The sequence below is a fragment of the Ananas comosus genome, unplaced genomic scaffold (assembly GCF_001540865.1).
Source record: "Ananas comosus cultivar F153 unplaced genomic scaffold, ASM154086v1, whole genome shotgun sequence".
Classification (NCBI taxonomy): domain Eukaryota; kingdom Viridiplantae; phylum Streptophyta; class Magnoliopsida; order Poales; family Bromeliaceae; genus Ananas; species Ananas comosus.
The window spans coordinates 3756-26111 of record NW_017890856.1 but is presented as its reverse complement, the minus strand read 5'-3'; the positions used below and the strand labels follow the sequence as shown (position 1 = coordinate 26111).

At 37.4% G+C, this 22356-nt stretch overlaps 4 protein-coding genes across 14 annotated transcripts; 3 read left to right on the top strand and 1 right to left on the bottom strand.

The window, feature by feature from the left end:
• The first annotated feature begins 684 nt into the window (after positions 1-684).
• LOC109704338 (pentatricopeptide repeat-containing protein At2g35130-like) lies at positions 685-4610 on the top strand. Its single transcript, XM_020225097.1, has 8 exons — positions 685-779; positions 1760-1956; positions 2030-2262; positions 2377-2626; positions 2756-2901; positions 3194-3399; positions 3490-3614; positions 3714-4610. The coding sequence occupies exons 1-8, from the start codon at positions 772-774 to the stop codon at positions 4295-4297; spliced, it is 1749 nt and encodes a 582-aa protein (XP_020080686.1). The 5' UTR covers positions 685-771; the 3' UTR covers positions 4298-4610.
• Positions 4611-5728: 1118 nt separating this feature from the next.
• LOC109704335 (protein PXR1-like) lies at positions 5729-8679 on the bottom strand. The gene is made up of 4 exons (XM_020225086.1): positions 8535-8679; positions 8330-8458; positions 7324-7373; positions 5729-6291 (listed from the first exon to the last, which is right to left on the bottom strand). Exons 1-4 carry the CDS (start codon positions 8593-8595, stop codon positions 6064-6066), a joined length of 468 nt encoding a protein of 155 aa, XP_020080675.1. The 5' UTR covers positions 8596-8679; the 3' UTR covers positions 5729-6063.
• A 642-nt stretch (positions 8680-9321) lies between these two features.
• On the top strand, positions 9322-15960 carry LOC109704336 (ruBisCO large subunit-binding protein subunit alpha-like). Of its 11 annotated transcripts, none has more exons than XR_002214293.1 (11): positions 9322-9414; positions 9522-9587; positions 9677-9848; positions 10325-10446; positions 10826-11033; positions 11127-11272; positions 11570-11876; positions 12156-12406; positions 12480-12680; positions 13341-13857; positions 15490-15960. XR_002214293.1 is itself a non-coding variant. In XM_020225091.1 (10 exons), the coding sequence occupies exons 1-10, from the start codon at positions 9337-9339 to the stop codon at positions 13626-13628; spliced, it is 1827 nt and encodes a 608-aa protein (XP_020080680.1). In that variant the 5' UTR covers positions 9322-9336; the 3' UTR covers positions 13629-13956. The 11 variants fall into 11 exon arrangements, 8 of the variants coding, with proteins under 8 accessions (XP_020080680.1, XP_020080678.1, XP_020080679.1 ...); XR_002214294.1 differs by having other exon boundaries at positions 15472-15960; XR_002214292.1 differs by lacking the exon at positions 15490-15960 and adding an exon at positions 15089-15430.
• Positions 15961-16129: 169 nt separating this feature from the next.
• LOC109704337 (phosphoglycerate kinase 3, cytosolic-like) lies at positions 16130-21136 on the top strand. The gene is made up of 6 exons (XM_020225096.1): positions 16130-16581; positions 18752-18829; positions 19223-19483; positions 19647-19964; positions 20398-20556; positions 20942-21136. The coding sequence occupies exons 1-6, from the start codon at positions 16387-16389 to the stop codon at positions 21134-21136; spliced, it is 1206 nt and encodes a 401-aa protein (XP_020080685.1). The 5' UTR covers positions 16130-16386.
• The last annotated feature ends 1220 nt before the right edge of the window (positions 21137-22356 follow it).

The following is a 22356-nucleotide window of genomic DNA, read 5'->3' as shown; positions in this document are numbered from 1 at the left end:
AGCAACTACGCTACGAACTTAAGACGTTGACTATCAACTATCAAGTTCTTTGTTGCTTGCGCTAGGAATGATCAGTAATTGACGCAATTCTTAATGCAGGTAATAATTGAGAAGAGAACTGGAGTGTAATATCGTGTGATGTAATGTAAAATAATTTAAATTAGGATTAATTTCATACAGGTCCTTGCTACAAAATTCAACTTTTATATATTATTCTTACAAAAGTCATAATATTTTCAAATATGTCAATCTGGTTTGTTACTGTTAAAACACTGTTTGCTTTATAAACGAAATAACTTTTTTATCATCACAAATATGTTTTTCCAAAAGTCCCAACTATTAATTAAAGAGGAATAAAAATGTCAATTTATCTCATTAACTAACTAGAGTTAAGTATTTCACGTATGGTTAATTAATCTTTTTTAATGGATCCTAACGGCAGTAACATATTTGAAAACATTAGGAATTTTGTAGGAACAACATATGAAAGTTGAACTTTGTAGAAATATATTTGTAATTTACTATGTTTGTAGGGACCTATTCGAGATTAACCCTTAAAATTACTATTTTTTTATCCAAGCTGTAGTGGTGGCCCAGGTTCAGCAAATATTCTCTCTCTATGTTATGTACTTATGTCATATGTAGAGAGAGAGAGAGAGATATTTGTTTATGCATTTCTCTCTCTCTCTCTCTCTCTCTCTCTCTCTCTCTCTAAACTCTTATTTCTCCTTATCTCTCCTCCACCATAAAAACCACATCCAATTTCTTCAAATGCCCATGTAATTAATGGCCTTTAATTCCTTTTATTTGTCATTGTTGCAAATTAATTCAATCTTAGTTGATAAATTTGCTCAATTTTTTTTTTTTGGGTTACTTTTCTTGGTTTTCCTGCTAAATTATAAATTAATTATTCCATGCAATTTAGATGTTGGTGTTCTTTTTAATCAATTGGGTTCATTTTGTTTGGTTGAGTAGTTGGGTTTTTTTAAATTAAATCAAACAAATGTTCTTATATGATCTTTTTTTCATTAAAAAAAGTTACAAAATTGTGCATCCTAAATCCCTCCTATGCTCTATTTTGTTTCAGTTTATAAATTATTCAATGCAATTCAGATTTGGTATTCTTTTTTTACTTTTTTTTTTGAGTTGGGTAAAATCTTTTATTTAATTGGTTTTTTTTGTTTTTTTTGGTTTGGTTGAGCATTAGGGTTCTAACATAAATCAAACAAAATTTCTTATAACAATTACCTTTTACAGTACCATTTTTCACTAAAAAAATTAGCAATTTTGCATTTGTTCAATTCCATTTCATAAGTTTGCTTATATTTGCCCTAATTTTTTTTGTATATATACAACTTTGAATGTGAATTAGGGTTCTCACATATATAGATTCTAACTCAAATCAAGCAAATTTCTTATAACAATTACCTTTTACAGTACCATTTTTCACTAAAAAAATTAGCAATTTTGCATTTGTTCAATTCCATTTCATAAGTTTGCTTATATTTGCCCTAATTTTTTTTGTATATATACAACTTTGAATGTGAATTAGGGTTCTCACATATATAGATTCTAACTCAAATCAAGCAAATTTCTTGTAACAATTATCTTTTATAGCATCATTTTTCATTAAGAAATCAGCAATTTTGCATTTGTTCAATTCCATTTGATAAGTTTCCTTACATTTGCCCTAATTTTTTTTGTATATATACAACTTTGAATGTGAATTAGGGTTCTCACATATACATATATTTCATAGATTGATGAGTGAGGCAGCTTTATGTTATCCGATCGCGAAATCGGCGACCAATTTCGCTGGTTTTGAGAATGCTCTGAAAGAGAGTGGCAGGAATTTCAATGTCGATGTCGACAGAAAGAATCATCAGGACAGTGTTTTTCTCGACAAGCGCGGGAAGTGGCGAACATTCGATCCGAAAAAGCTGTCCAGGAAAAGAGGTAACAAGTTTTTGTAATCGATATCGCGAAACCAGCAATTGCAATTCGCAATCTGCAATTAACCCTTGAAAAGGTGGTTCTCTGAGGGGCCGCGGGTGGAAATACGGTTCCGGTTTCGTCGACGGCGTGATCCCTGTTCTTAGCCCGATGGCAGACCAAATCCTCAAATTCGTTCAGCAGGAAACCGATGCCGCCAAAATCTGGCGGTCGTTTAATCGTCTCCCTCCTACGCACAATCTCTGGGACGATTTAATCAATGTCGCTGTGCAGCTTCGCATAAGCAAGCAGTGGGATCCTGTGATTGCGGTGAGAAGTGTTTTCGGTTTGTTTCTGCAACTTGCAATTTACATGCACTGCGGTAAAAATTCGAGTTTTCGTATGTATGTTTGCGGAAGAACGCGATTCATGCTCGTAGTTTAGGTATGCGAGTGGATACTTTACAAGAGTCCGTTCCGTCCCGACGTAATCTGCTACAACTTGCTGATCGATGCGTTCGGTCAGAAGCGTCAGCTGGATAAAGCAGAAGCGGTTTACTCGCGGCTTCTGGAAGCGCGGTGCGTGCCGACCGACGACACTTACGCACTTCTTCTGAGGGCTTGTTGTAGGTCGGGATCACTCCACAAGGCCGAGGCTGTGTTTACTGAGATGCGGAAGAACGGCATTCCTCCGAGTATGTTTTTCTCCTCGAATACTCGCTTCTTGTGCGGACCGCAGTTCGCGATTTTGTAAAGTTGTTCGTAATATTCGTATCGCTATTAAATCATGAATTTATGCAGATTTGAGCGTCGATTTTGCTCAGGTGTGGTTGTTTACAACGCGTATCTCGACGGATTGTTGAAAGGAAGATGCACTCAGAAGGCGATCGAGATTTTTCAGCGGATGAAGAAAGATCGGTGCACGCCGTCCACTGAGACTTATACATTGATGATAAATATCTACGGGAAGGTTACTATTCTTTCTTTTTCCCTTTTACTATGTCTAAACAATGGGACATCTGAATCGATGCTCGGCTAATATAAAGTGAATTTGAGACCACTTAATCACTGGAAAAATGATGATGTCAAAGAATCGTGAAATTTGAGTTCTTAGAAAGTCCAAACAGAGTAAGATAATGTTTAACAGTGCTGATCGTTGGTTCAGATACTCTATCGCTGGAAACGGCGCGAAAATAAACGAGATTGTTTACTTCTCGACGCATTCTAGCCTATTGTTATAAGATTAAGTGATTCTCGAACAGGCGAACCAATCGGCGACGGCCTTAAAGTTGTTCAATGAGATGAGAACCGAAAAGTGCAAGGCCAATATCTGCACCTACACTGCTCTTATCAATGCATTCGCGAGGGAAGGGCTTTGTGAGAAAGCAGAAGAAGTGTTCGAGCAGTTGCAAGAAGCCGGGCACGAGCCCGACGTTTACGCCTACAACGCTCTCATGGAAGCTTACAGGTAAAAAAATCGACCTTTCGGTGCCGAATTTAGACTCTAGTGCGAGCTAAGTCGACGAATTTTTGAATTTCCGAATGGCTGCTGGCTCAGTCGTGCAGGTTTCCCGTACGGCTCTTCCGAGATCTTCTCTCTGATGCAGCACATGGGATGCGAGCCCGATCGCGCTTCGTACAACATATTGGTTGATGCGTTTGGTCGAGCCGGCCTTCACGAAGGTGCGTGAACTTGAAATGCTCGGTTTCATATTGGTTATATCTATAAGAAACCGCACTTTCGACGCTTACGCACAAGAACAATCACGCTTACTCTTACAGATGCGCAAGCTACGTTCGAAGAGCTAAAGAGGCGCGGCATGACCCCCACCATGAAGTCCCACATGCTCCTCCTCTCGGCCTACTCGAAAGCTGGGAACATCCCGAAATGCGAGGAGATCATGAACCAGATGCACGAATCGGGCCTCGAGCCCGACACATTTGCGCTGAACTCGATGCTCGACGCGTACGGTAAAGCCGGGCTTTTCGACAAGATGGAGCAAGTGCTCTCCAAGCTAGAGACCGGCCCGTACGCGACCGACGTCAGCTCCTACAACATCTTGATCAATGTGTACGGGCGCGCGGGGTTCTTCGATCGAATGGAGGAGCTCTTTCGGTGCATTCCGCGTAGAGGACTAAAAGCCGATGTCATAACGTGGACTTCGCGGATAAGTGCTTATTCGCGGAAAAAGCAGTATGAGAAGTGCTTGGATTTGTTTGAAGAGATGATTGATTCCGGGTGCTACCCCGACGGCGGGACCGCGAAAGTGCTTCTCGCGGCGTGTTCTAGTGAGGAGCAGGTTGAGCAAGTCACTGCAATTGTGAGATCCATGCACAAAGAAGCAAAATGTGTGTTTACTATTTGAACATTTTTGGTCCCATGCTCGTGATTTTTTAGCCGTCGGATTGTCTCAAAATTCACGCAGCACTAATAAAGGAGACTGAGTGGGACACATCGTTAATAGTGTTGTATGGATCTTAAAGTGATCTGATGGCTAAAATGTCACAAGCACAAGTGCTACTGTGCTCCTATGCTAAAAAGTACAGGAGCTGACTCTCAAAGAGCTGAGCTCATTAAAAGCACAGGAGCTAAACGTATTTGTGATTTTTCAGCTGTCGGCTTGCCTTAAAATCCGTGCAATACTAATAAAGGGGACTTAGTGGGACACATCGTTAATAGAGTTGTACGGATCTTAAAGTGATATAACGGCTAAAATGTCACATGCATAAATGCTCCTGTACTTTTAGCACAGGAACTCGGCTCCCAAAAAGTTGAGCTCATTAAAAGCACAAGAACTAAACATACTTGTGATTTTTTACCTGCCGAATTGCCTTAAAATCCGTGTAGCAAGTTAATAGTATTGTATGGATCTTGAGACGACTCAATGGTTAAGAAGTCATGAGCACAAATACTCCTGTGCTTTTAAAAGCGCGGGAGCTCAACTCTTGGTCCAAATTAACTTTTTTTTGTGAAATAGTTTAATAATAATTTTTTTGCGTAAATTGTGCGTCGGTGTTAATATTATTTTGTTGCTCTTAGCTTACTATTGTAGAAAAAATATATATATAAGAATTTAATTTGATTTTCTGTTATTTTGTTATTAATATATTTGGTGAAAATTGTGATGATGTCATAAATGGTGAATTTGTGTTCTTTGAGGAATCATAAGGAGTTTCATAAGCTAACAAGATTGGATTACACTAGATATGCTTAATATCCATAAACTGTAGGGATTAAGATGCAAAATTACTCTTATTTTATATTGTATTTGATCATCAAATTTAGAGAGAGAGAGAGAGATGCGACCACTTTTAGTGTTAGAGTTACTGGAAAAGTATAACTCAACTAAGCTCATTCGAAAATTTAGTTGAATTTGATATTTTTTACAATCGACACGAAAAATTTTTAAACGGTAATAATTTTTTCATTAAGTGTCCGATTTCAGCGCATAATTTCAATTTGAAAAATAATTTTCAAAATCTACGCATCAAATGGCAAAACCACTCCAATCGAGTTTAGAACCCAAATTTAACTGTTTTGGCCTCCATTTTTATCTTTTTAGGCTATTTGTGAAAAGAAAATTATATTTTATTATTTTGAGTCTTATTACCGTAAGGTTGAGTGAATTATTAATTTAACAGCATAATCTAACAGATAAAATAATCAAAGAGTTAAATTTAACGACAGAAAACTTGATAGCACCAAACGCTTGATGTTATCGATAATATCCCAACTGGACTCTCTCTCTCTCTCTCTCTATATATATATATATATATAGACAAAGAACAAAACTAGAGGGTACTAGAATCACTGTTATATTCTCATTGTATCAAAATTACTGCAGGAAATACACAAAGAGTATTCATCAACTATGAGAGAGTTCAAAGAACAAAAACAAGAAAAAGTTGATGCTAAGCTCAGATACATCATAAAATGCATAGCTAATCCTACAAAAGTTACAAAATGAAAATAGAAAAAAAGAGAGGCTAAAATGGATACAACCCCCTTACTCCTGCGACGAGATAATCAAAACCGAGTACAAGATGATGAAGTGTAACATGCGATATATCGAGGAGGGATTTTGTTTGTATTTTTAGTCACGAAAAAGAAAAGCTCGGCGGCATCTGTTTCTCATGTTTTGATCTTCCAATTGTGGGCGCTGCGGACTCCGCTGGCAATGCCTTGGTAGTACCGCGATTCGAGATTTCGACTATTCCACTCTTTGACGAATTTCGAGAAGAGGTCCCTGGCGGCGTCGGATGAGAGGTCGGAGAAGTATATCCCTCGCTCTTCTTTCAACCATGTTGCGAACTCGTTGTTCTTCGAGAAGTAGTCGTCCTTCGACAGCTCCTTGAAATCCTATTTCCGAGAGGGCAAAAGAGCATCAGAACAAAAGATTCAAAGGAAAACATGAGAAAGAAATTGCATAATTGCAAATTTTCTTTTTTTTTTCGCTCTCGCTCTTCTAGATTTTATGCCAAGGTTGTCCACTATCTCAATTAACAACAAGTCGTCAAATTCAGTCACATCCTTTGATCTTCTTTAGCTTCGCCATGCTGCATTCTATGGGTTTTCCGAAATAAATGAGTCTAATGTCTTTTAGGATGATATAAAGTCTAAAGTTTCATGCAAATCGAATCGAATTGAAGCCATCATGAGATGAACTTAGACCAAGGCTAAGCAAAGCCTTGAATCGACATCATAATAGAGCGTAAACACCACAACTTGAGAATTTCCAAAGATCAGGATACAACTAATTCATCTTAAGTTTAGCACAACCCATCCAACCCAAAAATGACACAAACACGATAACATATAACACGAAATAAGCCAACTTTTCAATCCTTTAAGATCATAGGTAAAATGTATAAAACTTAGCTGAACTATAGACCAATCTGATTCGACACCCCAACCCTTCAAAATTTTGATTTTAGTAACCTTTCAATTTGTTTGATTTAAGTGATTTGATCGCGCTCTTCAGATACAAAATTTAAGCTAATTGCTTACTTTAATGAATTTATAGTTACATAAATTATATAAAATGTATTAACTAAATCTGTAAAGATGAACGGCGCATTCAAAATTTGAAATTAAAGAGTCATTAATTAGCTCGAATCAAATAAATTAAAATGTCATGTAGTAAAATCAAAACTTTTAAAGGTTAGTCAAATCCAAATGAGTGACAGTTAAGGTAAGTTTTATACATGTTTACCAAGATCATATTATAGACTTCCACCGCGCGATAGGGCCGCAAGGCCAGATAGAAGCAGTTGGCTGCATAATCTTCAGGAATCAGACTTACCAACTTCCAATTTTGCATACGAAAGCAAAATACTTCAAAAGAAACAGGGGAAAAAAAAAAAAAACCCAAAAGAGAAAGAAGAAACTCACTGAATCATCATCTTTCCTGCTGCGCTTGCTCTTATCCTTCGATTTCTTCTCTGACAGAAGAAAAATGAAAGCACAGAGAATCATAAAACAATATTTTCAAAATGCGTATACAGCATAATCAGAAACACTGTGAGCATATCGCAATCCTTGTTAAACAGTAGAAACATTTCAAACTGTGATACATCAAACAAGGATCATACACATCTATACAATAACATCGCATCTTTCGGGCTCTGTTTGGACGTCAGAATAAGTTATCCGACGATCACTAATTCGGTACGAGGATGTTCTTGTTAGATAAAATGATAGATAGCATACAAAAAGACGAATTTTGATCTTCTGGCAGAAAAAGCCCATGGTCCTGTTTGTTTGTTCGTCCGTAATTGATTTTCAGGTAGAAAATGACATTCAGTTTAACTGAAGTTCAGGTGAAAGTGAGTTTTTCTCGACTGTTTGGTTGATAGGAAGTCAGCGGCTTTGTGATTGTGACTGTAGTTATGCTATTATTTTTTGTTTATTTTGCCGCAAATTTTCACATTAGCATATAAGAAGGTGAAAAAAAGTTATAGCAAATGGCTTTTTATCATTTTTTCCTATCTCTTTTTTCTCTCTCGCAATTGACTCCGCCACCACCCGGGGAAGTCAATTACGGCGTTTCGAAAAAGTTGAGTTACGGGGGAATTTAATTTACGGTGAACTAGAACCGTAAATTAAATTCAGTATTTTATCACCATTTTATGCTCAAAGAACAAATTTTTTAATTTTTTTTTTTTAGTTTGGAACAAATAAGGCACACCAAAAGCCCATCTTTCCCTGTCGATTTTTTTTTAAAATTCATCTAAAAATCTAAAAATTACAATGAATTCTACGAAAATTGGAGATAATTTCTTATTTCACATTTAAAAAAATAGAAATCTCCCAAAAGAATGTGATGATTTGTAACCTAAAAGAACAAATTTTTACTAATTTTCACCACCGATTAATCCAAACCAAGCAAGAACCCTACCTTTCCCATCCCGATTCCTCGAGGTCCCGCGCGATTTCTCGCTCTTGTTCTTACTCTTCTTCTTCTCCTTCTCCTTCCTCTCTCTCTCGTCCCTCCTCTTCCGGTGCTTTGCGCTCCGCTCTTCGTCGTCTAAATTGGCGCAAATTTGTTCGAAATTAGGGTTTAGGGAGTGCGGAAAAGAGGGGGGAAAGAGGAAACTTCGCACCTTGAGAGGGATTCGGAGATGGAGACGATCGCCTCTTCCGAGATCTCCCTTCGCCACCCATTTTTGCCCCCGCCCCTTCTTCTCCTTCGCCCTAATCGATCGTTTTTAGAGAAAGAGAGAGACGATACATATTTGGGTAAAATTGCACAACTAGTCCCTCAACTTTAACTTAATTATATTTTGGTCCTCAATCACAGGTACACATTATTTTCACTTTAAATCCATGATAGAGAATTAATAAAAGTAATAATAAATGTATGGAGAGTGGAGACCCCCTCAACTATAGGCTATTTTGAAATTGACCCCTTAACATTAGCTTTTTCAGTTGAGATCTTTATAACTTTTAAATTTTTTTTGAAAATTAAAAAAATTATCAAACTCATTAATAATTTTACCAAATTTTATAATTTTAGCTTTATATTAACTACTAGTAGCTACTATTTAACAAAAAATTTTAATAAAAATGACCAGAATAACCTAATAAAGATAAAAGAGTCAGAATAAAACAATTTAAAGTTGAGGGGGTCATTCCAAATTAGCCAAGGGTCTTCATGTATTTTTACCGATAATAAATTTACACAAAAACTAAAGTGAAATGTTTTTGGAAGTTCACTTTGTAAAAGTTTGAGAACCCAAAAAGTAATTTCTAACGATTTGGGGGCTAGTACCGAAATTTACTCTAGAGACTGATATTAAATTTTGAGATAGTACAGGGACTATCCCGTAAATTTATTCTCTTCGTCTCCTACAAAACCCCTCGCAAAACCCCTTTCCCCTCTCTCACACTTCCCTCTCTTCAAAAATGGCGCTCTCTCTCTCCTCCTCCCTCGTCCTCTCTCTCTTCTACCCCTCCTCTCCTCAGACCCTCTCTTTCACGGTGGTATACGCTTCTCCTCTCTCTCTCTCTCTCTCTCTCTCCTCCTTAGCTATTTCCTCATCTCCTATTTCACCAAACTAACCCATCAAGTGTTTGTGTTTTTGCCTCAGAGAAGCGGGATGCCGAATTGGGTTCGCGTAGCATCAAAATCTCGATCTTTGGGTACTAATTTTACTGTAAGAGCTAATCCAAAGAGGTTTATCTTTTCTGTGATGTGTGTAATCGTGCTTACGCATAAGGTGTTTGTGTTTTTGCCTCAGAGAAGCGAGGATACGGATTGGGTTCTTGCGTAGCATCGAAACGGCGATCTTTGGGTGGTAATTTTACTGTAAGAGCTGGGCCTAAGAGGATATCTTTTGGGGATGAGTGTAAAAGGGGCTTGTTGGCAGGGATTGATAAGCTCGCTGATGCGGTTTCCATTACCTTGGGGCCGAAAGGTAGTGGCTTTTTGGCTTGTTCATTTTCTTAGAAAGGTTTATTATGTTTCCTATGTTGGAGTTTGTGATTTGGTGTTTGATCATGCTGTTATTGCCTTAAAACTTATATTTGTAGGTTGGTTTATCTGGTTTTAGCTGCTTAGCCATTTAAGTTACTCTTTTTCTTTGGGGTTAATCTAAAGATGTTATTTACAAAATCTGTTGAGTAAAAGATATTAGTTGTTGTTAAATTTAGAGCTAGAACTGTGTAGAAATGCTCACCCTATAAACTTCATTACTGTTATTAGGGTAAAATGTTATTAGTTTGTTGCGTAAATTGCCGTGTATCACGCATCCTAGTTAGCTTTTGAAGACCCATCCTAATCGAGTTATATATATTATATACATTATTTTCTTTCAGAGCAGAGAATCTCTCTTTAAAGGCATGTTACTTAAAAGTGATATTTGATTCTTCAAAACTGAGTAGCTCATGGCAGGGCGTAATGTTGTTATCGATGAACCGGGAGTGCCTAAAGTAATAAATGATGGGGTTACGATTGCTCGGGCTATTGAACTCTCAGATGCAGTTGAAAATGCCGGTGCCATGTTGCTTCAAGAGGTCATTGCTATGACTTTACCCATTCTTAGCGAAGTTTCCAATTTGCTGCAAAATAGGTTCTACTTCCTGTTTCACATGGTTTAAGAAATAATTTCTCTACTTTGAAAGCCTAACTAATAGCAAAATTGGAAGCTCCAAATTGGAGCTTCTGCATTTGGGTCTAAAATGTTACTTTAGCTTTCCACCATAGTAGAAGCTTTAAATTTTTGTGTTTGCCAGACTCTGTGCCTAAGTTGAAAGCAGAAGTAAAAACCAGGCCACATAGGCAAAATTGTGCTCTTTGAACAGCTTACCTAAAAGCACTTTTGCAAAAGTTGCAACCGAGCGAAACGATCGCTAAGAGTATTGCTTTTATTATTGTCTAAACTATCTTAAGCAGGTAGCAAGCAAGACAAATGACTCAGCGGGGGATGGGACCACCACTGCAATTATTTTGGCTCGGGAAATGATCAAATTAGGGTTGTTGGCAGTTGCCACCGGGGCTAACCCTGTGTCTTTGAAAAAGGGCATCGATAAAGCTGTTAATGAACTTATCAAGATCTTGAGGAGTAAATCTGTTCCCGTGAGTGGAAAGGAAGACATAAAAGGTAATCATGCTCTTAAACATGGATTAATGAAAGGAAAACACGTGTAAATATCATATCATGGAATTGCTAAAATCTACAATCTACCCGTTTCAGCTGTAGCTGCAATATCTGCGGGAAATGACCAGTTTATTGGAGATCTTATTGCTGAAGCCGTTGAAAAGATTGGTCGTGATGGAGTAATCTCAATTGAATCATCTTCCTCTTTTGATACCCTAATAGAAGTCCAAGAAGGAATGAAGGTATCTTCATTTGATACCGTAAATGGTGCTGATACATCCTTTCAGAAATCTCTATTTACGCATGTAAACCTGCAAGATCTTATTTTTCATATATACCCCTTAAAAGCTTAATTTGTTGTAAGAAATATCATTTTCAAGGGGTATGTATGAAAATTTAAATTTTAATGAAATAGATATACAAATTGATGATTTTGCAGGGATGCATACATGCACACATACATATATTTGTATGTATTTGTGTATATATGTAGGAGCTGCTAAAGTTTTTTATTTGCTTCTCTTTTACTTCCTATGCAGATAGACAAGGGGTATATATCTCCACACTTCATCACAAACCAGGACAAATCGATCGTGGAGTTTCAGAATGCTAAAGTTCTTGTAACCGATCAAAAGATTACAAATATTAAATCCCTAGTTCCTTTATTGGAAAAGACCACTCAGCTAAGCGTGCCATTATTAATCATCTCTGAGGATATCTCAAGCGAAGTGCTTGCAACTCTCGTCCTAAACAAACTGCGAGGAGTGTTGAATGTTGCGGCGATTAAGTGCCCTGGTTTCGGAGAAGGAAAGAAGGCTCTTCTCCAAGATATTGCTCTCATGACAGGTAAACTTAAATATCCTTTGCTTCATCACTTATTTAGATAATACAATTTGGTTAAAATGTGTAGTGACACCCCCAACCATATTTCTTTTTATAGACATTTGGCTAAATTGAATTGAGAATTCGTAAAATTTTACGGCTTTGTTAGCCATAAAATTTGCAGTCCCATCAGCTGAAAAAACATTCAGAAATTCTACCGAATCTGTTTCCTATGTAAACCTTATTTTGGCAACAGGTGCACTTCCTGGTGCTAGTTAATTTCTTTATTCTGCAATTAAACAGGTGCAGATTTTCTCGCTAGCGACTTGGGCTTGACGCTTGAAAGCGTGACTTCGGACCAGCTAGGTATTGCTCAGAAGATTACTATAACAAGTAATTCGACGACCATCGTCGCAGACCCAATAATGAAAGAGGAGATTAAGGCGAGAATTTCCCAAATAAAGAAAGATATAAGTGACACAGACAGTGCTTATTTATCAAGGAAGCTGTCTGAAAGAGTTGCAAAGCTTTCAAGTGGTGTAGCCGTGATCAAGGTTTTTTTCCTAATTTCTTCTCTTTTCTTTTTTTCTTGGGGGTGGATTCTGAGTACATACAAATGATATTTAGGTAGGAGCACCCACTGAAGCTGAACTTGAGGACAGGAAACTTAGAATTGAAGATGCAAAGAACGCAACTTTTGCTGCCATAGATGAAGGTATAGCACCTGGTGGTGGGGCCACTTTTGTACATTTATCAAAGCAAATTCCCCAGATTAAGGATCTTATTGATGACCCAGACGAGAAGATTGGAGTTGACATAGTTGGAAAGGTTTGATTTCTTTTAATCTTTTAACGACAAATTACTTTATTCACCTCACCTGACAATTTTTGAAATATCCTTGAAATGGAACAGTTTTAGATTTACGGGTTAATCCCGAAGTAATAATTTACCATCCTAACTTCTATTCTTTTGAAGTCAACATGACAACATGGCAACTTAACTTTGAACATTTTCGTTTGTGATACCATATAATTGCCATCTATCCACAAGAAAGCAAAGCTCAAAGATACAGGCCTTACTCTCTGTTTAGGACAATTGCCTTTTGTCGTAGTTTTATTTGTCAAAATTTTCCTTGTGATTGCCATTTTTATACCATGTTAGCAACTTTTGGACTTACATGTTGATTAGATGGGAATTGCCTTCCGATTCAACCAAGAAATCTAAAGGAAGGGTAATATTGTAACAAAGTTCAAAGTTAGGGATCCAATTGTATCAATTGAAAGTTGAGGACCCTGGTGTAATTTATACAATAAGATCAAATCAAATTGCTGATAACCCACCTTGGTACGTTGCAACCCTTTTATTTTCTCTCCCGTAAAATTAGCTTTCTTTAAAAAAAAAACAATTAGCGAAGAATGAAATGCTAATTTGAGTGATTTCATGTTTGCCAATTTTAAAATTTTTTTTTTCCTTTTTAAATAATTCCAGGCACTTCTTACACCCGCTATGACAATAGCTCACAATGCGGGGCTCGATGGTTCGGCTGTCGTTGAGAAGCTCCTTTCTAGTGAATGGCTTATCGGGTATAATGCAATGACTAACATGTACGAAAACCTCCTTCAATCTGGTATTATCGACCCAGCTAGGGTTTCAAGGTGCGCACTTCAAAATGCAGCTTCTATAACTGGAATGATTCTAATGACGCAAGCTATTATGGTCGATAAAGTAAAGAAGCCTGCACCTCCTTTTCCTTTAGTTCCTGGTATTACCCCATAGATGTAGAATATACAAAAAGGGCTTTTAATAGAAAAGCCAGGGAAGAGAAGTTATTTTCATCGCATAGGCTTTCTCGACTTTGCAAATCGGCTTTTCGAGAACAAAAAGGGGAAGGTTGAACCAGTAGCGTGAACAGATAGGGCTACGCGAGAATTGCTGGATTCACGAGCTGTTTAATCGCGAGTTTATTTTCAAAGCAGAAGAGCGTCTACTGAGGAGCACTTTTGTTGTAAGTGAAGTTATCCTCTGCTTTTTGCATGCTATTGTGCTTGTATTGTTTTTCTTGCTAATTACTTAGGAATGAGTTGTGATTTTTGGTTTTTTTTTTTACATGCTTCAATAGGTCCGCTCGCATTTTTATTTCTCAATATATCTCATGAATGGCGTGCTTATAACTTTGCACATAACCGCTTTTTCACATTTCATATTGTTTGCACATTCCCTTCAATTCTCTTTTATTTCAATACGTCGGAGCTTTTTGATTATTTACAAAATTGCTCATGATTGGACCCTCTATTTGAATTTCGCAATTTTAGGGCATCATTTGCCTAACATTCAGTGGTCTCAAAGTTGACTCTCTTTAATGGCTAATATAAGGTCAATTTGAGACCACTTGATCACTAAAGATCATGTTTGACAATGCAGATTGTCGATTTTGATACGCTGCAGCCAAAAGCGGCGTCTACTTTTAAACGTATTCTAGTTTTACTCTCATAATAGTGTATAAATTTTTATTATAATTGGACTCAAATTAGTTTACTCCCATAGAAAAGAAATTAGATTTTAGTCTAGTGCTTGCTCTAAAAGCACTATTCCATAGCAATTCATCCAACAGCATTATATTTTCTGGTTGAGAATGATGATCCCTGTCTCACCATTGGCTACCTCCCTATGAAATTTTTTATTCTTTAATGCTTATTAAGTCTAGAAGCTTCTAGAATCTAGGGTATCTTCTATTTGCCCATCTATACCTCTATCTACCTATACATTGTTCTCCCTAAATTTGCCACATGCCAACGTTTCCTTCATTGTTGGGTGTCGGCTCTATCCCGAACCGATTCAAGTCTTCCACATTTTTTTTTTCTTTTTTTGCTTAAATAAAATCGATTTTTTTTGTAATTTGTTTGAACCGAATCAATCATTTGTTTAGTGTGGATTTTTCCAAACCAGCTTAAGCCCTCGACATGTTTTTTTCTTTCTTTGTTCGAACCAAATCGGATTTTTTTTCTGCATTGAGCCGAACTGTTTCTCTAACACTTCCTTCGGTTGCTATCTTCGGTAAGATGAATTTCATCCTTTATCGTCGCTACTTTCATCGCTATTTCCTCTTCCTTTGTCATCATTTTTTTTTCTCTAATTATCTACTCGTTGCATCGCATGGACAACTCTAGTGTTTCACTAATTGTCATGTATGCAGTGTACACTTATTTCTAAAACCTTTTTCTTTTTTTTGGTCATAGTTGGACTTCTATGCCCACAAAGTAGAACCTTCTATTCTGGTTTGACTTTATTAGCAATACAAACGGGACGGATCTGCGAGCGAAAAGGGTTTTCAACCTACTGCTTCATTTTCTTAACAACTCGGGACGAATTCAGGATGAATTACTGTTTTATTCGGGACGGATCAAAAGAAGAAGCTCTATCTTCTTTTGTTCTATTTTCTTAACAAATCGGAGTAGATTCTGGACGGATTTCTTTCCACCGCTGATGTTTAGTTTGATGATGCGTTTTCAACCGAATCCAATTTTATATTTTTCTAGAAGGTCCAAAAATAGTCATAAACTTTGAATATTACTTTTCCGTTGATTATTGAGATTATTTTGTATTGTTTTATGCATCATAGTCCTTTTGGACGGTGTAGATTGCATGTATCTGATGGATTTTGATTCTGAGACGTTGATCATTCGGAGCCATGAGTGGTGGTGCATGAGATGTACGGATGCACCTGGTGCAGGCAATAATTTGGTTTCCAACTTCCAACGGGTTTAGACCGATCGCTCAGCCGTTGATCTGCGGCAGGATGTATATCTGAGCCGTCCATTTCTCGGCCCACCGTTAACGTTCGCTCAAATTTTCAAACCCGCTGCGGCTCACCGGTTTTTTTACTTCCTGCACGCACACCGAGGCGAGAATATCCAATGGGATAAGCTCCCTCTCCCCTCAGTAGTTATCGCCGTGAACTGCGTACACCACGTCAGCCGAAAGACCGGGACCACAATTTTTTTGTAAACGTGGGTTTGTGTTGCGTGACACAAAAATGAACTAACAATATGATATGTTCGTTTTTTTAAAAAATGAATAATAATATTGAGGGCTAATTTGGAATTGCGTAGCTAAACTCACTTTTAGAGGTTTTCCAAAAGTGGTTTCAAATATAAAATTAGTTTCATATAATCACTTTGCTTCTTCGTTGATGGATAATATTACAAAAATATTTAATCTTATATCTTTTTTTAATTATAATTTTTTTTCATATGATAATATTAAAAAATGTGTATTGTATTTTATAAGAGACCGGCCCACGGTGGGCCAGGTCTACGGAAAACTTCTTTTTCCCGGCGCAATGTAGCAACACCAGCCCTTAACGTACGCCCCCCTCCTCCCTATATAAACCAAAGCCCCTCCCCCTCTCCCTCTTCCTCCGAGTCTCTCCACCATTCTCCTCCTCCTCCTCCTCCTCCTCCACCTGAAACCCTAACCCCATCGATCTCATCGCTCTCGCTCTCGCTCTCTCTCTCTCTCGATAGAGGATCCATCAATGGCGGCGAAGAAGAGCGTGGGGGATCTGAAGGAGGCGGATCTGAGGGGGAAGAAGGTGTTCGTGAGGGTCGATCTCAACGTGCCCTTGGACGACGCCCTGAACATCACCGACGACACCCGGATCCGCGCCGCGGTGCCCACGATCAAGTACTTGGTCGGGAACGGCGCCAGGGTCATCCTCTGCACCCACCTGGTGAGCGTGATCTCTCTCTCTCTCTCTCTCTCTCTAGATCCTCCCTTTCGCGCCCTTTTGATTTGATCCCTTCTGCTTGGTCTTCTGATCCTTGTGTTATTTGTTAATTTTTTGGTGAAATGTACGTATAGTCCCTGTGTTATCTTGATACTGCAACTAAGTAAAGAATCATTTTTGACCTTTTAGGTGTATACAAACACTTGGTGAGCGAGATCTCTCTCTCTCTCTCTCTCTCTCTCTCTCTCTCCATTCGATTTGACCTCTTCTTCTTTTTCTTCTGATCCTTGTTTGTTTGGGTAAAATGTGTGGATAATCCCTGCATTATCTTGATATTGCAACTTAGTGGCTAAATTTTTCAATATGTCACACTTTAATCCCCAATCATTAAGAAAAATCTAGTTTTTCTTATAGAAGAATCATTTTTAGCCCTTTAATCCCTGAACATTCATCATTAGATGTCTCTGTCAAGGTTGATTTACTATCAGAGTACTTCTAATGGTTATATCATACTTATTTGCAACTTGATCTAAATTTTAGTCGGATGTAGAGAATATACTATAATCATTGATGCATATTATATTGTATCTACATGCAATTTGACCAAATTGTATGCGTGTCAATACGTCATCCTAACCATTGGAACACCATTTTGCTTTGTTATTATATAAAATTTCTGATATAACTTATCACAATATATTTAATTATATATATCGACCACAAACTGCAAATTTGCTAGAGCTTCCTTCTTTTACTTTTATTTTTTGTTGTCTTAGTAATGTTTTCATTTTGCTTTTTAAGCCATCTCTAATGTAGTGACTAATTTGATGAAACTCCAAGAAATTCTCGTGCCTAGATTCTTCTTAATTTGATGCCTATTCGATGGTAACTTGCAATACTAGTCCCTGTATATATATTCAGATTTCACTTTGGTCCATAACTTTTTAAGTTGTGGATTTGATACCCCAAGCTTTTGAAAATGTTCCACTTTGGACCTTATTCCCATCTATTAGAGAAAAAAAAAAAAAAAAAAAAAACATTGCCTGCGCCCATCCCTATAGTCATGCAGTACCTTTCATCCATCGGCCCATGATCTCATCTCATTTTCCATTAGCTACCTCCTCTTTCTAATGGAAAATTGGACATTTGTATTGTAAGTACAAGATTGATGGGGGGCAAACGGATTTGTGGTCCAAAGATGTGCAGTTGTACCAGTTGTGGGCAATAATATTTCCTCTAACAATAGATGGCTAGAAGGATTAACTGAATCATTTCAAAAATTCGGAGTGTTACTGAAATCTAACCTTATCAACTTAATTATTGTTAAGAAAAATAAAAATTCTCGTCCTCACATAATAGGTAATACCCATAAAACAAAAGATATGTTCCTGCATCATTTGTTGCCCTTAATCCTCTTTCCTCGCTATTGTGGGGTCTCGAATTTTTTTTGTAGGTTGAGTTTGTATTTAGATGCTTACTAGCTGAATTTTCACATGATCCATGCAAAAATGATAGACCTCACATATTTGAATTGGAATAGTTTGAAGTAATTTAAGTCCCTTTTTATTCAAAAGAAAGGGGAAAGCAATTCTCTTGAAAGGTTGCATTATTTATATTAGAGTTCGTTTTCTAAGGAAATGGAATTCCTAAGAAAAGTTTTCAGATCTTAATCTCATAATTGGATGTGATCAGAAGTATTTAACATTTTCAACGTAGTTAACATTTCAATTTTTTTTTTTTTTCTAAAGACCAAGTGGCTTGACAGTTATAATTCGAATCTCATAGCTGTATATTATTAGTTTTTAATTCATGCTGGCCTGTATAGCTTGCTTCTTATTTCTATATGCTTTTCTTACAATGGATACTGTAGATGCTAATACATTTCGATTACTTTGACGGAATACATTTATGAACTTCAGTAGTAAGACTGGCTATCACATGCCATCAACACTAGGTAATGTAATATTCTCGTCCAAGGTAGAAAAATGTTGCTTTGATAGTAAGTTAATTATTGTTCTAAAATTACTCTTCAGTCTTTCTGTTATTTATCCATCAGTTATCTCATGAAAAAAATGCTTTCCTTAAATATTTTCATTTCCAGTCTCATACTTCAATTTTTCTGTTTTTCTTTTTTTAATTTACAGAATTAATGGATGTGATTTTGACTTTCTAGGGACGCCCTAAAGGTGTCACTCCAAAGTACAGCTTGAAGCCTCTCGTGCCGAGGCTATCAGAACTTCTTGGAGTCAATGTATGTGGAATCTGCTCTCTAAATAGTTGTTTTTCTTAAATTTGATAATCAAAGCGCAGTATGGTTGTTTGTATATGTACCTACCTCTGCAGATATGTGAAATTGCAAAACAATCCTTGCGAAGTTAGTATTTATGCCTGTGAAAATCATACTTAATCGCATTCATTCCGTTGCCGGGCAAATAAATAAGGTTTTCAAGGGCACATGTGAAAGCACTAACTTCGTGGGGATTTTTGTGTAATTTTACATATTTGCACGGGTATGTACACGAAAAACCCCTATAATTTCTTTCTTCTGGTCCCGCACAACAACAATAGCAGCTAAGCCTTTAGTCCTCAACTATTCTATTCCAAGTTGGATAACTTACTGTTCAACATAATACATGTTAAACAGGTCGTGATCACGAATGACTGCATTGGCGAAGAAGTTGAAAAAACGGTGGACGCATTGCCAGATGGCGGCGTTGTACTTCTTGAGAATGTCCGATTTCATAAGGAAGAAGAGAAGAATGATCCCGAGTTCGCTAAGAAGCTAGCATCGCTCGCGGACCTCTATGTGAACGATGCCTTTGGCACCGCCCACAGAGCTCACGCCTCGACCGAGGGAGTCACCAAGTTCTTGAAGCCGGCTGTCGCCGGCTTCCTTATGCAGAAGGTATATTTTTCAGTTTGGTCCTTTAAAAGCAATTCTTTATTATATTCCAATTCATTTAAGTAAATTATAACACATGTCGCTAATTTAATTCATGTAGCAGTAGTATAATCTATGTGAAACAAAGCTTGCACTGAAATTGCTTCTTCTTCTTTTTTTTTTGAAGGAACTTGATTACCTTGTTGGGGCCGTGGCGAACCCTAAGAAGCCATTTGCGGCCATCGTGGGTGGATCTAAAGTATCAACGAAGATCGGAGTGATCGAATCATTGTTAGGAAAGGTCGATATCCTTCTTCTCGGCGGTGGGATGATCTACACGTTTTACAAGGCGCAAGGGTACTCTGTTGGGTCGTCACTGGTTGAAGAAGACAAGCTCGACCTAGCGACTTCTCTTCTAGAGAAAGCGCGCTCCAAAGGGGTTTCTCTCTTGCTGCCCACCGACATTGTGGTAGCCGATAAGTTTGCTGCGGACGCAGCCAGCAAGGTTTGTTCCTCTACTTAAGTCGTCTTTTCTCTTTTCCTTCTGATATTCTAGGGCTTCTTTGACCCGGGTTTCGAAACCTGTAGTAATATTGACTACGCTAAAATTGTTAATGACAGAGTAAGTTTTTCGCAGCTGGTCACGCCTGTCACATTGTGAACACTCGCCAGCTTCAGTGAACTTGCTTTGTCGCTATTATCCTCAGCTGCATTAATTTCACTGCACTTTTGAAACTTCTCTACTTGAGAAGCAAAAGCCCGAAATGCTCCAGAGTGGCTGGCTTTCATTTGGAGTAGAAATGAGTTTCTTAGCGCCCTACAAATCGAAGCATTATTTTTAAGCGCAACTTGTATTTACTGATGGCTGTCAATTTGGATTCGATATCTTTATTTATTTACTTTTATCTATACATTTATTTGGACCTTTTGTTTTGTAGGTCGTACAAGCGTCGGAAATTCCAGATGGCTGGATGGGTCTCGACATCGGACCCGACGCGAGCAAGACATTTAATGAAGCCCTGGATACCACCAACACCATCATTTGGAACGGACCCATGGGCGTGTTCGAGTTCGAGAAGTTTGCTGCGGGAACCGATGTAAGCGAATATAGCAGCTTATATATAACACAAAGATTGGAAGAATAAAAAAAACCTATTAATATTGTTAATTTCACATTGCCCCTCTGATATTCCAAAACCAACATTTTAACCCCCGATGGAGCACCGACAAAAGAGGCAAAGTGGTGAAATCTTGTAGTCTCAGGGGATGCTGTATAGATTCGATTATTTCGAGGAAAGTGAATATATCGATACTTAAAGAAATGCGCTAAAATTGTGAATTCGGAAAAAAAAAAAAAAGAGAGAAAGTACACTATTTTTCTGAATTCAAATAATTGGATCCCTTCTTTTTTTTTTTTCGTCTTTCAGGAAGCCTCATTCTATTATGTTGATATTAGATTTAAACTATCTATAATTTCCACAGGCGATTGCGAAGAAGCTGGCCGAGCTCAGCGCGAAGGGCGTCACGACGATCATCGGGGGCGGTGACTCCGTCGCCGCAGTGGAGAAGGCGGGCCTGGCAGACAAGATGAGCCACATCTCAACCGGAGGCGGCGCGAGCCTGGAGTTGCTGGAAGGCAAGTCGCTCCCGGGAGTCCTCGCTCTCGACGATGCTTGAGCACATGGCGAAAACATATTCGGCTTCGAGATTAAGATAGCTTGTGTCGCAGTTTTTGTATATGGGTTTCGAAATAAAGTTAAACCAATAACCGAGGCGAGCGAGATGAAGCAAGCGCTTGAGACAAGTAGTTCTCATTTTGATCACAAGGGCTCAAGCTTTATGATCAATAAGTTCATTGTGGTGTTTTGCATTTTGTAATGTTGATGTGAATCTTTAACTGGTGGATGAAACCAAGAAGATTTACCTTTTTTGTAACTTTGGATGTTTAAGTTTATGAATCCATCTGTAATTTCATAAAATCCGCGAAACGTATTATGCTGTGGATTGATTGGTTTGCAAACTCGCAATGCATTTCGATGTACCGCCGATTGGCGGCTTTATTCGCTATTTGAAGTTTGAAGCTTCTGCAAAAATGTTGTTTGAGGTTTAGAACTGCTCAACCGCAGCAGAAAAAAAAAAAAAAAAAAAAAAAAAGGTGAGTTTTTTGAAAAGGGAGAAATGTATGCTAAAACTTTCAATTTTGATAATTAAATTTTCTGAAACTTATCAAATAATTTAACAGGCGCATCTTTTTAATTAAAGGTTATTAATAATACAACCATTTTTGCGGTGCGACTGTATATAATTTTATAAAGCTTTAAGACAAAAAAAATTATTTCTTGTAATCTAACAAATAAAATAATAACAAAATTTTAAGGTAGATTCGTCCTATTCTATAACTCTCACGCTTAATTATTTAAAATTAAAAATAATTTAAAATTAAAAATAAGAAAGAATAGGTTCTTTTTATATTTTGAATTCTTATAAGATTATGTGCACAACATGTGTCAAAATCAACTGTGTATAATTAGTAATTTCGATTGAGACGCAGAGCCTATCAATCTATTCGATAAGAGGGTATAATTACTAAAATTGAAAGTTCAATTGTCTGCTTATAAAAGAGCTAAATATTTGATATATTTCTTCCTTTTGAAATGTTGTAGCATGTAAAAAGTGAAGTTTTCCGAATGGTCTTCAACATATAGGCTTTAATGCCTATTTAGCTGATCTTTTCGAACAGCTTCTCTTCTCATGATTCAGGAGTCAAACGCTTGTTAGACAAGAAGCACAAAACTTTGCGACCAAGACCAGAAGCCTGCACTCAAGCTTTTGCTTTTATAAAACCAATAAAACAAGAAAAATTTTAGTGTTTGTTCAAACTCAAACAAGACATGAAT

Coding starts and splice junctions, on each gene's coding strand:
- LOC109704335 (XM_020225086.1), bottom strand. CDS start 8,595: ATGGGTGGCGAAGGGAGATCTCGGAAGAGGCGATCGTCTCCATCTCCG. Junction 8,459..8,534: donor ATCTCCGAATCCCTCTCAAG/GTGCGAAGTTTC, acceptor GCGCCAATTTAG/ACGACGAAGAGCGGAGCGCA. Junction 7,374..8,329: donor GAGGAATCGGGATGGGAAAG/GTAGGGTTCTTG, acceptor TTCTTCTGTCAG/AGAAGAAATCGAAGGATAAG.
- LOC109704336 (XM_020225088.1), top strand. CDS start 9,337: ATGGCGCTCTCTCTCTCCTCCTCCCTCGTCCTCTCTCTCTTCTACCCC. Junction 9,849..10,324: donor CATTACCTTGGGGCCGAAAG/GTAGTGGCTTTT, acceptor AGCTCATGGCAG/GGCGTAATGTTGTTATCGAT. Junction 10,447..10,825: donor GTGCCATGTTGCTTCAAGAG/GTCATTGCTATG, acceptor TATCTTAAGCAG/GTAGCAAGCAAGACAAATGA.
- LOC109704338 (XM_020225097.1), top strand. Junction 2,902..3,193: donor TGATAAATATCTACGGGAAG/GTTACTATTCTT, acceptor ATTCTCGAACAG/GCGAACCAATCGGCGACGGC. Junction 3,615..3,713: donor TCGAGCCGGCCTTCACGAAG/GTGCGTGAACTT, acceptor TTACTCTTACAG/ATGCGCAAGCTACGTTCGAA.
- LOC109704337 (XM_020225096.1), top strand. CDS start 16,387: ATGGCGGCGAAGAAGAGCGTGGGGGATCTGAAGGAGGCGGATCTGAGG. Junction 18,830..19,222: donor CAGAACTTCTTGGAGTCAAT/GTATGTGGAATC, acceptor CATGTTAAACAG/GTCGTGATCACGAATGACTG. Junction 20,557..20,941: donor AGTTTGCTGCGGGAACCGAT/GTAAGCGAATAT, acceptor TAATTTCCACAG/GCGATTGCGAAGAAGCTGGC.